The sequence below is a fragment of the Chaetodon trifascialis genome, chromosome 24, assembly GCF_039877785.1.
Source record: "Chaetodon trifascialis isolate fChaTrf1 chromosome 24, fChaTrf1.hap1, whole genome shotgun sequence".
Classification (NCBI taxonomy): Eukaryota; Metazoa; Chordata; class Actinopteri; order Chaetodontiformes; family Chaetodontidae; genus Chaetodon; species Chaetodon trifascialis.
Window position 1 is genome coordinate 2,251,581 of NC_092079.1, and position 14,944 is coordinate 2,266,524.

General features: G+C 40.1%; 1 protein-coding gene across 2 annotated transcripts in view; it reads left to right on the forward strand.

The window, feature by feature from the left end:
* The first annotated feature begins 1,477 nt into the window (after positions 1 to 1,477).
* Positions 1,478 to 14,944, forward strand: part of nlgn4xa (neuroligin 4 X-linked a) — a 108,872-nt gene continuing 95,405 nt past the window's right edge. The window contains exons 1-2 of one of the 2 annotated variants that reach the window (XM_070994134.1): positions 1,478 to 1,869; positions 12,042 to 12,767. In XM_070994134.1, coding sequence (XP_070850235.1) covers positions 12,317 to 12,767 — 451 coding nt within the window. In that variant the 5' untranslated portion in view covers positions 1,478 to 1,869; positions 12,042 to 12,316. The remainder of the gene's footprint in view (positions 1,870 to 12,041; positions 12,768 to 14,944) is intronic. The other variant, XM_070994133.1, reaches the window with a different exon arrangement.

The following is a 14,944-nucleotide window of genomic DNA, read 5'->3' on the forward strand; positions in this document are numbered from 1 at the left end:
CTGATATACACTTCAGAGGCGTGGAGGATACCCCCAACTGCTGAGGGTTATGATGTTGGGAGAGGGAATAAATGATGACGATATCAAAGGGAGGACTGCCTTCTGTGCAGCTCTCAGCCTGCCTCATCCTTCGGCTCTGACTCCACTGTTCGGTCCTGCTGTAGGCCTGTTTTCTACTGACCTGATGATGAGAAGCATGTTGATTTGAGATGAACTTGACCTTGATATCACAGGGAATCCTACTGAAACTTCAAAAGACTGAGCATCCATTTCCAGCCTTTTATCATGATCTAAATTCAGATGTAGACTGCTGAAGGGAAAGGATATCAGCTGTGGATTATGAATATGCTTGGCATTGCTTTCTTGAGATCAAATAAAACTTGCATGTGAATTGCATACATAGGCCTGCATCTAGCAATTTATATTTACAGCAAGGAGAGCAAAAGTCGCGAAACATGTTTGGAAAGATGAGGAAGAAATGGAGAAAATATTCCATTTATAACTTTCATTGTTGAGCAAAGTTGTTGTCCAAATGCACGATTGAGCATCTTAATGTCCTGGTATCCCAAATAAAGGTCAGTTTGTGGTGTTTTATAGCAAGTTGTATAATTGTGGATGATACACCTGTATGTTAAAAGACCGTCCTCACCAGAAAAACAACTCTGTTGCTGAAATGACCTTTACTCTTTCCTGTAAAGTGGGCTCTTGTGGTCCTGCAAACAATGGCCGCTGTCTTGCAGAATCAAAGGAGGAAGTAGCGTGACAGTGTTATAAAGCCACAAAACCTCCGAGGGAGGAAGTCAGGGTGGATGGCCAATCAACAAGTCATCCAAACTAAACGGTAAAATATGTTTATCACCACCTTCTAAAGTGTACAGTGCGTATGCAGCATAAAGATTCCCTGATCTGCCTTCATTATAATTACTTGTTTGTGACACAGCTTCCAAAGATGAGGATTTATTTGATGATGATGATGATGATGATGATGATGATGATGATGATGATGATGATGATGATGATGATGGTGATGATGATGATGATAGTAGTAGTATGCAACTGTTAAGAAAACACAAGGGTTAAGAACCAATTTGGGGGGAGTGATGGGTGATTGTTGGGCCCTTATTGCCATGTCATTACAGCTTCTGTCCCCAATTTTTACATGACTCAGACTTCCTTGTCATGCCATGCTAGATGCATTAAACAAAACTAGAGCAAGAGTTGGAAAAAAGCAGAATTTTTCTTTCATCCTAATAGAGTAAAGTATTCCTCAAGACCCCAGGATCCCAGTTCGAAGAGCAGCCTGTGCCATGCTCCATGCTTCATGCCAGAGCTGCCACAACACAGCGGCTGGTTAAGCGTGATGGAGAGAATGCGGCAATCCATTGGCTGCAGGCTTGGTAAATTTCAGTCGTTGTGGTCCAATGGCAAGCTAGTGAGAGAAAGAGAGAGAGAGAGGGAGAGAGAGAGAGAGAGAGAAAGAGAGAGACCTGGATTCTCTATCACTAATCTTGTCCTCGCAATACACTTGCTCTGTGAGAGCAATTAGATTCAGCACCGTTTCCAGTGCCTCTGCAATGACTCATTGAAACATCTTCTGTGCTGATAAAGCCGCATCTCTATTCTCACCCACCTCTCTCTCTCTCTCTCTCTCTCTCTCTCTCTCTCTCTCTCTTACACACATACACGCGCGCGCGCACGCACACAGGACGTATAGGGCTGCCTTCAGTACATTGCGCTTCTTACTTTGGATTTGTACAGCAGCAGGCTGGACGTGGACTTTTGTATTGTGTTTTTCCTATGTGGTATGTATTTCGCCTGAAGTCGGGACTTACATAAAAAGACTCTGACTCGGTGGAGGTGCAGGCTGAGGTAAGTGCGCTGCCGGCTTGATGTGATCCTGATCTTTTTCCTCCAGCAGGAATACATACATACATACATAGACTAGCTGCTAAATTTGCGTGCGTTTGCAGCCGCTGACCCCCCCTCCTCCTTCACCTCAGTCTCTGATGCCTTGTCCGGACGCGCTTCAGTCTCACATTGGAGCATAATCCACAGGGGATATATCCAGGGACATTTACTGTTAACCTCAACTGGATCGCGGTTATTGTTAATACTAATAATACTATCAGAACTTCCTTTAGAAAAAAGGAAACAAGCACAATATGGAGGGTTTTTTTTTTTATTTTAATTTTATTTTTTATTTTTTATCTAAAATAACCCCACAGCAGCAGAGGCTCATTCTTGCGCACTTTCATCCGACTCCACTTGAGGTTTTGTTCATTTGTCAATGTTCTGATGATTGATAAAACGACTGCAACACCACAATCCGCAGTGAATATGCTGATTACAGGCGGTCAAATCACAAATCACACATTCCGCTGTTTATTATTTGTGCAAATCAGCGTTAAGCGTTATTCCTGCGCAGACCGTGATGGTGCTTTAACCAAACTCGGTGCCAAAGCAACAGCTCCGTTAACTTTAATGCGACAGGACGACAAGAGAGGCGGTTGTGATCTAACAGCACAAAGCGCTTTCCCTCAGGATGGAAAAGCGTTTAAATCCATTTCACACCTGCGTTTTCCACAACTCTTTTGTGTCTGAACGAGGTGCAGCAGAGACGGGCATCTTCCAGCAGCACTCTGCGCGCATCTCTATCCAAACAGCCACAAGATGGTGGTGTGGATATCTGGATGTGGATTTTTAGGGAAAAAGCAAAAAGGGGGTGGCGGGTTGAGTTGGGTTTATGCCGAACATGCCTTCTTCACAGCTACACCACTGCTAATGCTGTGATTTTCAGCTTGTATTCACACTGGGTGGCATTCAGACTGGCTCTGGCATGGATTGCAGCTTCACACAAGCAGCTGGTTTAACATGGGATGACCTGTGTGTGTGTGTGTGTGTGTGTGTGTGTGTGTGTGTGTGTGTGTGTGTGTGTGTGTGTGTGTGTGTGTGTGTTGTCAGGCACATACCTGCCCCCAAGATGAAATGATAATGTTCAGAGTGGCCTGTATACAGGTATATAGGTCCTAAACAGAGAAGGGCTCATGAGGACACAGACGTCTTTCAGGAGAAAACACATGATCTGTCAATATCTTAATAGTAATGCTGTTATGGGGCGTTGTGGATGGGTGTTTGTGTTTGCTCGGGAAAGGTGTAGGTGTTACCTCTTTTGCATTTCAATCCCTCAGCAGATCTGCACCGCTAATGTGCAAGGGGTGGTAACTGCTAATAAAGTCACGTCTAAAGGGAGATATATAGATATATTGCTAAAAAGTTTCATATCTTCCTCCAGAGCAGCTCAGCCTCAACTCATCTTAGCATAAATCAAAGGCTGCCTTCTTTCGCCATCTTTAGCGGGGTGCAGGGAGGAACATTGGAAGATTATTGTAACTGTTGTTGTTTGACAGTGATTGAGAAAGATGGACATATCCAAGTTTTTGGAATCTGCAAGTAATTGTGGGAGAAAAAAAACATGTACCACAGTTCTGTGTCCAATCAAACGGACACAATAATCGTTTTACCCCCACGACTTATTGTTGTCCAACAAGATTTTGGTCCAATTTCAACAAACTGTACAGACATGTCATTCAAAATGAAAGTCAAATATTTACACACACATTGTGCCATAATCCACTCCTCCTGCATGTTCCATATAATTCCAAGGGTTCCTGGGAACATGTCATTGGACAAATGCCACAAATTGGTTTCAGCCTTTTGTCTGAGAATAATCTTTAGTTTAGTCAGCGCAGGTGCGTTTGTAGTCTTCACACACAGTTTAGTTTTGAGTATTTTTTTAATTTCATTTTTAGTTCAAGGGAACACTGATCCCAGCCTTCCCTCTTGTCCTTGTTAGAAAGCACAAAGGGAAGTAATTTAGTAGAGAAAATGATAAACTTAAGCTAAATATTGCCAAAATGTCGCCTTTTTGGTGCGCTACAATTCTAAATGATTCATCCACAAAAATGGATGTATATTATACATCCATTTTTGTGGGACTTGCATCTGCTTCCATAATGTTGTCATTTCCACTGCAGGCCCTCCATCATATGGTGCATCAACATGTTCATCTGACAGATGAGTGATGACATGCAGATGCTGAGTAAGCAGCTGTTCGCTGATCCAGCTGAAGCATATGCAGTCAAACACAAGACTGACAGGTTGAGAGCAGGAGTTGAAAAATGTGATGTTAGCCATGCTGGACATCTGCAATTGATATCTGCTCTAGTGGTCAGTTTTCTGTTTTGATCTGTGGTCAAGCCAGTGAAACTAAAGCCACGATTCTACCACACATTCCAGTTGAGCTGAGTTCAGTTTGTGACACGATAGAATGCTTATTTTTGTGTTTCCATTGTTAAAAGTTATGGGTGGTACCAACAGAACTGTTGAGGTATCTAGTACACTGATCTGGTACTTAAACGAGGAGGTAGAGACACCGCAGTCTGTTGACTGGTCAGAGAGAACTGTAGCAACTGGCGTTATCATCTGCTCTCATTTACAGCAGTCTTGTCTTGCTGCCTGCAGCCTTTTCTTAAACAAAGCTTGTCTGCTTATTGTAATGAACAACCACATACTGAGAAGAAAGAACACCAATCTCCAGTACTTAATGTGTGTGCCGAGCAAGTGTGTGGTTGAGCGAGTGGGAGAGACTGAGCATCAAAAAGTGACAGCGAATGTGAGTGGAGCAGAGGGAAAGGTTAGCGGTAGGTTGCCAATCAGTCAGTAAATGTACAGTATAGAAAAAAACTCAATTGGCAATTGGTTGTCACCAGGTAGTCACCAATTGATTGACTGGCATTACCAGCATCAGCTTTTTGTTGTTTTTTCTTCTTCCTCTTCTTTCCCACTGAATTGTGTTTTGCCATGTCTCCAGTATTTGAGTCTAGAGCGGAAATTAAAGAAATTAAAGAATTCCCTCACACTAATGTTACGACATAGTGTGCAAAAGAACCCCAAATCCCACAATTAGCTGGCAGTGTTCCTTAAAATGATCCGTGTTGTTAGCCTGTTGACTTGACTTGGCTTACCAAGAGTTTGACTTGAGTTATGTAGACGGAAGTAGAAATTTAGTAGCCCATTTCAAACTGTTCTGGTGTTGCTCTCATTGTTTGCAGTTTGGAAAAATAACCAAGCCATCAGAGCATGTCGGTGGGAAAAAGAATCAGGAGGCCTAACTCTTAAACATATTTCTTTGACTGACATAACATTAACTGCTCCTATCAGCTGCTACAGCAGCTGTTAACATTGGTGAGATGGATATGTAACATGACTTATGTAAACATGTTTTCATGAGGATAAAATTAAATGATATCCCATTCTCAAAATAAGGTTAGAAATAGAATTAAATGGCAGCTGAAACTGCTGAGTCGTCATTGGTAAGAACTGGCAGGAGAAGGAAAGTTGTTGGCATGCTGGCCATTTTTATTTGTGGGAGACATCATAAGCCTGGTCAAGGACAATTCAAAGAGGAGAGGCATTGCATAAATTTGTGAGGTGGCTAAGTGGATAGTGCCATCTAACCCAGAATTGACTGGCTGAGGCTTGTCTTCTGTGTGGAGATTGCGTGTTCCTGTCACAGTTCAAAGACATGTTGTACTGTACTTTTCACACCCACATAACACACGTAACATGGGCATGATTGCCTGTTGGAAATTCAAGTGTTGAAAAGGTGTGAGGGGAGGGAGTTCAGATAGTGCTCAGCAGTCTGACAAGCATGTTGAAAAATACTGATGCCTTCAATTGATCATCACTTTTTGGATTTGTCAGATGAAAATGTGAGAACAGTCTATTAGCTTCCTCCAGCTCATGTAATATCTTATTAGAAAATTTTAATTAAATCATTGAGCAAGTATATTTGCTCCCCTATACCACACATTTTAACAAGAAGAATTCATTACCCTCTTTCTTTCGTATTCTATTGCTTTCCAGACATGCACAACATGCATCTTAAACAGCCTAGCAGCAAGTCTTACTTTAATGCAGGAAAAAACAGGAGTACATTCAAACTAATTTAGCTCAGGCTGTACCCATTTAGTGTTAGTGTACAGTATATTCTGAAGGTCTGAAAAGATCTGCTAATAAAAAGTTTTGTGGCTCTGACAGCAATTGCAGTAGGTTTTTATAAATCTGACCCCCATCATGGTCCAAATTATCTTAATTTACTTAAGCTTTTGTACCCTATCAGGAACACGCACATCCAGTGAACACAAATGCAAAAACATATACACACAGACATCATATTTATGTATATGTAACTATTTATTGGCTTCAAAGGGTCCATGATATTTTATAGTCAGGACAGGGTGACTCTGAAAGAATCACTTTTTAATGACTGGACTACAAATGAAAGACATCACCTTCATTGATATTCATAAGACTTATCTCCTATAATCATTTAGAATGAGTACAATGTTCGCAATCTCCAGTGTGCTTCTGCCAAGGAGAGCCATGGAACATGCTTTGAATTCAGCACGAACGATCTGAAGGACAGATCATCATTAAATGCCACATTATTACAAATACTGTACACTGTATTTACACTGTACATGTGTCACCGCAACATTTACAAGCATATAACCTCAGTGAACAATGAGGAACAGTTTCACCTCTGATATCCATTGCTGCGTTCACCCTTTTTAGTGCTTGACAATTTCTGTGCTGCCATGTCAGGCAAGCGCAAGCACAGCTGCAGATCTTCTTCATATAGTATTTCATTTCATCACTATATCACTGCCAATGATGAACAGCATGTGGTTGTGCTCAAACACAAACAAAATGATGTCCTCAAGGCAATATGTCTCCTGTTGATATCTATGTACAGTAATGTTGAAAACATGGTTTCATTTCAATACAGACAAAGGTAAAGGAGGTTCAAAATGTCCCACTCTAGTTATCATGATAGAGTAAACATAAATTGAGCTATTTAATGAATCACTGAGTCCATTATATTTCTTTGTAAATGCTTATGTCAGTACGCAGAGGAGAAGCTGTGGTAAATGTGAAGATCTAGTATTTTAGATTCTTAGGTTCCTGTTTGAGTGACTCACTCTCATAGTAACACTGAATAGAGACATTGTAAATTTGAGTTAACTGTAGTTTTATGATGGCTGAATACCAGGGCTTGCTGGGAATTCAGTTTCATCACACATTAGAACAGTTATTTTCTGCTTGCCATTGTCAAAAGTTGTGAATGGTACCAACAGAACCACTCCATTACATCTTTTTTTTTTCTTCCCCCCATTACCCTTCTGTTGAAGTACCTTTCTTGAGGTACCACATTGATCCAAAACTTGAAAATGGAGCTATCAAGACTGCACCCAGTTGATTGGTCAGAGAGAATCAGAGAAACCAGTCACCATGTTGTCTGCCCTTTGCTGTTGGATTTCCCAACTCTCCTGTTTTTTTTTTTTTTTTTTTCAGTCGTCTTTTGTCTTGCTGCCTGCAGCCTTGTCTCAAACAGAGTGTGTCTTGTAATACAAAATTCCATAATGAGAAGAAAGAACACAAAACAGTCATTGTCTTCCATTGTGTTCTTGTTGTTATAAAAGTAGCATGGCTTAATGTGTGTGTGTTGAGGAGACGGATTTTAAATTCTATGCTGGATTTTATAGCGAGCCAGTGCAGAGAAGCTAATAGGGGAGAAATATGATCCTAATTTTTGTCACAACACATGCAGCAGCGTTCTAGATCAGTATGAGAGTCTTAAGCAACTTTTTGGGGCAGCCTGATAGAAAGGAACTGCAGCCTGGAAGAGACAAATGCATGAACTAATTCCTCTGTATTGTTGTGTGCCTGATTTTTGCAGAGTTAAAGAGGTGAAAAAAGGCAGTCCTTGAAATTTGAACCTTCATGACTGCAGTATTTCTTTTTTTGGTTTAATATTTTTATTAAGAAAAATGGCACATGAGAAAAAACAGTGTCACATAAACATTGAGAACCATAGTTAAACAAGAAGCAACAGTAATATTATCAATAATTTGTGCTTCTCAATAGAGTAAATGAGAAACAAGCCATGTTTTCCATATTATTTGAGGGTCAAACACACAATAATAATAATAATGATAATAATAATGAGTATAAGGGGGAAAAAAGAGTAGAAAAGAAAAAAGGGAGAAAGAGAAAAGGGGGGCATCAGTCAATTAGGAGACAGAGATTGGAGAGAGTTGATGAATGTTAAAAAGGATTGCCACTTAGTGTAAAACTTTTCAGAATTACTTTCACTGAATATTTAATCTTCTCTAGCTTTAGAAAGGACATAACAACTCTGAGCCACTGAGTACTTGAAGTAGCCTTAGTAGACTTCCAGTGGAGAAGAAGATGGCATCATGCTAGTAAGGATGTAAAAGCTAGAACATCTAATTGCTTGGAAGTGTATTGATTGTAATCTTTCGGATACCCAAATATGGCAATATAGGGAGAGTTAGAGATGAGTTAGATTGCAGGATGAAGCATGACATTTGTCACCCACCAGTAGTCCTCCAGGTTCAACCCTAATTCACCCTCCCAGTCAGCCTTGACTTTTGTGGCTGTTGAGGAGTTTGTTGTAGACCTTTGAGATGAATGATTTTTGAAGGGGGTCAAAACTGAGAAATTCATCCCACCATTGACTTGGAAGTGAGGAGGGAAAAGTCGGAAACAAAGATTTAACACAATATCTGATTTGAAAATAGCGAAACAGGTGAGAAGGTGGGAGCTGGAATTTGCTCGATAAATCTGAAAGCTACTAAAATGACTGCAGTATTTCTAAAATCCTAGTCATAGCACTGCTGAAGACTCCTCATACAGTACCATTTTGTTAATGAAAGACTGATAAAATACCCTTTAAAATGTCTAAAGTGCATATGTTTCCATTGAAATTACGATTACTGTATAATGTGAGAATGTCTTTTTGGCTCTGTCAGAGTCCACAGATACTCTCAATGACAACACATGATCATGTCACAGAATATAGTCTTGATTATTGTTAACACAGGGTTTCTCCTGCCTATCTAACTAAAAGGAAGGCTGTATTATTGCCTGCCACCTTAGTTAACAATTCAGACAAAAATGCAGCCTCAGTAATTTCCTAAAACAGCTGGCCACTGTCATTTTGAACAAATGCTACTCAAACAGGAGGCAATTGTACATTTGTTGGTGACTATTTTCAGTAGTGGATTAATCCACATTTGGTGCTCTAGTGAGTATTTGGGGCAGCAGGACAGTGTATGTGGGATTGAGGCAAAATACAGTGTGTGTGTTCATGGTAACGGAGGGGCATGTCACCCAGTGCAACAGTGTTGCTCACTGATGAGTTTTTAATAGTTATTCGACAATAATGGATCTTTATGGGAGAGACAAATAAGATATCAGTCCTGGATATACACACAGTACTTCTAAGTAGAACACATTCATTGTCGGATTGGGTCACATGGGATTTGTTGACAATAAGAGAAAACAAACTTGTTGAATGCACTTGTATTGTCATGAAACAATTGCAAAAACAAGTTTTTGATTATATGAAACTTGCATCATTGTTAACTGGCTGGTCTTCATTTTCTCTACCTTTTATTGGAGCATTGCTAAATTTTATTGGTCCTCCACCACCACCAATTGTCAGCCAATGGTGAACATTCAAATGTCTTGTTGACTGTTTCTTTTTTAATTGTGCAGTGATTTTTATAAACCATTTCAACAGTTTACAATATGGATGTCTTAGAATATGAATCTATGTAAATCAGTGAGATTGCCTGACACCACTGGCTCAAATTTTACATCCTTCTTTTTATTTATGTTTGTCCCTGCGCACATCTACAGCACAAACAAAATGGAGACCTGGTAACTAAAAAAAAAAATTCCCTTTTTTATAGACCCATCTTTTATGATGACCGGTTAGTCAAAATCTTTTAATAACTTAATACATAATAAAATTTATAGGCTTGTTTCCGTCAAGGTAAACTCAGTGAGATCCTGTATGTCACTACAGTAATACAGGACACTGTGTGAAGATGGATTGTCAGCAGCATTTTTCAAGTCATTTTCTTGTGGTGTACATAACAGATCCTTATAGCTGTAGTCGGGAACCTGAATCCTTTCTGTACTATTTCATTTTTCTTTGTTGGAAGAATGTTTAGTTTAAAAATCTTGCTTGCAAAAATTACCATGTACTTTGACCCTATTAGCAGAATTCAACTCATTTATTCATGCAACGCTAAACACAAAGCCGATACAGCCATACATAGCCATAGCCATACAGCCGATGGGAATGTAATTCGTTTGGAGATATTGTGTCATAAAACCTGATGTATCATGACCTGATGATGGCATTAGATGAAAAATTAAAAAATCTCAAAAGTGGTTACAGTTCATCATGTGGGGACAGTGAAAATATCCAAGGGTGGCTTATAGCATGGGGGCACCAAATTACCACCAAATGGTAATGCAGTTGTGCATAGTGATATTGAAACCATTCAATGGTATGTAGAAAATTTTAAGAAAAAGACTTGCAGCAGAAAGAGAGAGAGCTCATGTGGATGAGCAAAAGAGAGGGAGCGTGAGAATATGGGCAGTGTGTTGATATGAAGCAAAAATGTTGCTGTACAATTCTGGGGTTTATTAGTAAGTATATGATGTACTGTACATTACAGACTGGAATCTCTGGTAATAGTGACAAAAAGATCTTTGCTTAGGCTTTCTGCCTCCTTTATGAAACGTCTATATGCTCACTGTGCTGGATTATTAGAAACAATGATGAACTGGTCTTTGGTCACATCTCTAGCCCACATCCAGACACTGTCTCTCCCTCTTCTTATGCATTAGTTTCATTTTGGTGACGGAGTTGCTGCTGAGACAGTTGGTCTGTGTTTATTTCTGACTAAGACGTATTTTTGCAAGTTTGCACTAGTTGTAGAAATTGTGCACAATTTTTTACTCTTACTATTTACTATTTTTAAAAGCCAGCACATTACCTGACTTTTATCCATTCCGTCTATGGTGTCAAATCCAAAGTGCTCACACATATCTGATGGTTTGGTGTCAAGAATATTCATTCAGCAAGGCTTGCTAGTATCCTTCATTTTGCATTAATGGAGAGAACTGAAGGCAACAGGGCTGCAACAGACAAGAGTCATAGTGCATTTTTGTCCTCCCTGAAAGCGTGGTGACAGTATAGATTTGTGTTTCCAGGTTGATGATGTGTGTTAAGCATCCATGTCTTCAAGTTAGTAGATTCTTTGCAGCAACATCCATATTCAGTGTTGTCTACTGTCATGGTCACAACTTGTGTTCTATCAGAATTAGCTTTATTAGACAAGCATATTAATGCCTATTAATACTAGGAATTTGACTTTTTTGTTTCTCTCAATGAACATACGCACTAATAGATATACAGCACCAGTCCAACACAAACTCAGTGGTTTTGGTGAGATTCAGGTGATTATTGTTGCACCATGTGATGAAGGTCTCTGTCAGTTCTCTGTAGGCGATCGGTAAAAATAGTCTTTTAGTAATGACATGTTCCTCACTGGGAATTATTCACTTCAATGTCACCCAAAAATACACATAATAAGTGTAACTCTTTCAAACTCTTCACTATATACATTAGTGAAGACACTAACTTAGGTAGCGAGTAGTTGGTGGAGATGGTAATTCCAGTTATAAAGGGGACAAGGCCAGACCTGTTGAGCTCTGTGAATTTTGAACATGGAAGTTAATTCTTGGTGTAGTTAAAGTTCAGAAAGTTAATAGTTAAACTCTTGAGTTGAGATTATTTTGCCATGCTATTGATATGACTGATTGATTAATACCTGCAATCAAATGGAGACTCAAATTTTAAATAACAGCGACTGTCCTTGAACATCTGGACCAAATTTACACATTAAATCTGAACCAAAATGTCAATCTACTGGCACTTCTAGCAGAAAAGTCAAAGAATAACCACAGTCTGTAGGATTCACCCTCTGGAGACATTAGCATCTTTTCTGTGGCTAAATCTGCTGTGTGGATAAATTGCTTAACATAATTCTTGATACAAAGGCTGGATCAACGTGTTTCAATTCTTTGTCTTTCAGGATACCCATCAAGCTGGAGCTCAGGTAACCAAAGAGCATCTTAGGCTCTCTCTTGTTCTGGACTGAGGAGTCATACAGCATCCGCCGATCTCCATGCAGGCTCTCGGAATGGGGAGCTCTGAAAAAGTTGCTTTTTTTGACTGGGGCACCTTTGCCATGCTCACAGCCTGAGGAGGAGCAGGAAGCATCTTGGTGGAGGGGTAGAGGGGTTGCAGAGGACCCGAGGGTGGACCATAACCACTACCTGCCAGGCTCAGGCTCAGCACAGCAGGAGCATGTCAGCACCTGGAGGCCCTTCATGGATGTGTTGCTCCACAGCCAAGGCCAAATTTTTGCTGTGGATAGGGCTGGTGTCCATCTGTCTGGCCGCTGTTCAGGCCCAACAACACCCTGTGGTCACCACCAATTATGGAAAATTGCGGGGAGTGAAGGTTACATTACCCAATGAGATCCTCGGACCAGTGGAGCAGTATTTGGGGATCCCATATGCATTGGCCCCAACGGGGGAGCGGAGATTCCAGCCTCCGGAGCCACCCATGTCCTGGCCTGGCATCAGGAATGCTACTCAGTTTGCTCCAGTTTGTCCTCAGTTCTTGGAGGACCGCTTTTTACTCAATGATATGCTCCCTGTGTGGTTCACCGCCAACTTGGATACAGTGGTAACCTATGTGCAAGAGCAGAGCGAGGACTGCCTTTATCTGAACATCTATGTCCCCACAGAGGATGGTAGGTCAACACTCTACCTCTTCCTTTATACCTTTGTGTTGTTCCCTACTGTATTTCATGCTTGCTTCTGCAGGTGTACCTTGAACTTCAAGGTTGTATTTTACTGAAAGATTTACATTCATGTTCCACTCAAGACCTGGTAGATTACTTATAGTATACATCATTGCTTGAGGATAAACTTAACAGATTTTTGTTATGGCTTCCACTAACAATTGCCCTCACACTCATGTTGTGTACCTTTAATATCACCATCATTTGAAGGTTAAGTAAATCTTGTCCAAATTGTCAGTTTCCTGTCTACACAAGATTGGACTGCCCCAAGTTCACAGTAGCAATTACTGATAATTTGATGATTGTTGCATTGTTTGGGAATAGCCAATCTTTGCTTTGACATTTTTTCCCCCTTAGAAGACAGCCAGCCAGGCAGAAATGAACAGGACGACATTGTGGGTGTATGTTATCCATCTTAACAACTAGACCACCAGGATTCACCAGCTCCTGCATTTTTATTGAATGTGAAGGCCCTGTCTTGTGAAGGAGCCCTGTGTCATCATTCATTTTTTATAACTTCCTCATTTGATATTATGTTTAGATACAGTAAATTTTCCAGTAAAAGCTAGTAATGAATAGCTAGTATGACCAGCATGAATAAATAAAGGCTGCTCATCAGTGTTGATGTTTCAAATTAAAAGCCTAACCGGAACAGGATGGGTTATGCCCTTCAGGAAGGCTTGTATTGCAAAACAGCATTTCAGGAAGTTAACGAATCATTAAATAATTTAATTAATGGCCACTTAACCAGGCAAAACAACTGCAACTTGAGAGATTTTTTTTAATTAGATATCAAAAATATGTGTATACATGTAGATCAAAATGCTGCAACAGACTTCAAATGCGTTCACAACAATCATCCAGGAACTGAATCACCAGGTCAGGAAATGAGCAATCAATAATTTGGAAGCTTGTGGTCAATCTGCTATCAAATTATTCATCAAAACATTTGTAATCATTCATAGAATATCGAAAAGAAATTAATATTTGTAATGAATATTATACAGAGAGTAGTCAGAATAATCTATGGAATGCCTCAAGATGATTCACAATCTGTGCAACAGATTCAGATGAGGAACAACGGTCATTAATGAGCTAATTGCCAAGAAATACACCTAATACTTGCCATTAAATTCCTTTAAAGATCTCATGACACACATAGATCTGGACAGACATGATCGTAAACTGCAACTTGACGAAGTGGAGGAGGCATACAATTGCAGGGCAGTAATTCTCGCTTTCTTCTGCTGCACCGGACATATCTGCTCTGTAAATTACATGTCCTGTGTTCTCCTGACAAAATTCTGTTTGTTTTCCTTCTATGTATATAAAGAACTTGGCTCAGCCTGCCAGCTTAGCTCTCGATCAACACATATTACAACACATCTCTTTAGTGGCTGAGGAAAAAAGGAACACTACTTACATTTTCCCCAAAGAGCTTCCCTAAATAGTAAAAAATAAAAACTATTAACAATACAAATCACTGATTGAACTCCTTTCATTTGTGTTTTTACTTGTACTTTATAGGAGAACATAGCTTTATTCTCAAATGCAAAAGCTGAGAAATTGCATGAGAAATGCATTCTTTTTTACAATGCATTTTCTTTTTCAGTGAATAATGTATAATAACCTTTGCCAGCAGTCTAATCAGTGAACAATGGTTTGTCCAAAAGACAGGAAAAGCAGAGCCTCTTGTCAACGTGCTGAGAGCTCTCTGGCTGATAAAAGTGCAGCTGAGCAAGAGTGACGCAAGATACAAATAAAAGAAGCACAGGATTAAGGTGTAGTTCTCACGTTAAAGGTTCATCCACAATGTTTTCTGCACTCCTCTGTTTGAGTGAGCACTTGTGATTTGGAGTGGGTGTGACACCAACAGAGCACTTTACCTGCCCAGGTCTTGCAGCAACCATCATAAGGACTCAGTGGGTGTCCTATAAAAAATGTGTTGAACATAACCTGGAGAGGTTGGAGGTCAGGAGGAACGGACTGGCTGAGCTGTCTTAGGAAGCAGCAGGACAGTGTGGACAGCCTCTGGAAGGTTAGTGAGGCACATTAATGTGTGTGTCTGCCTGAGATCTTTGACAGCTCCACGCTAAATTTAGTTTGAGCTCTTGAGTACATGGCAG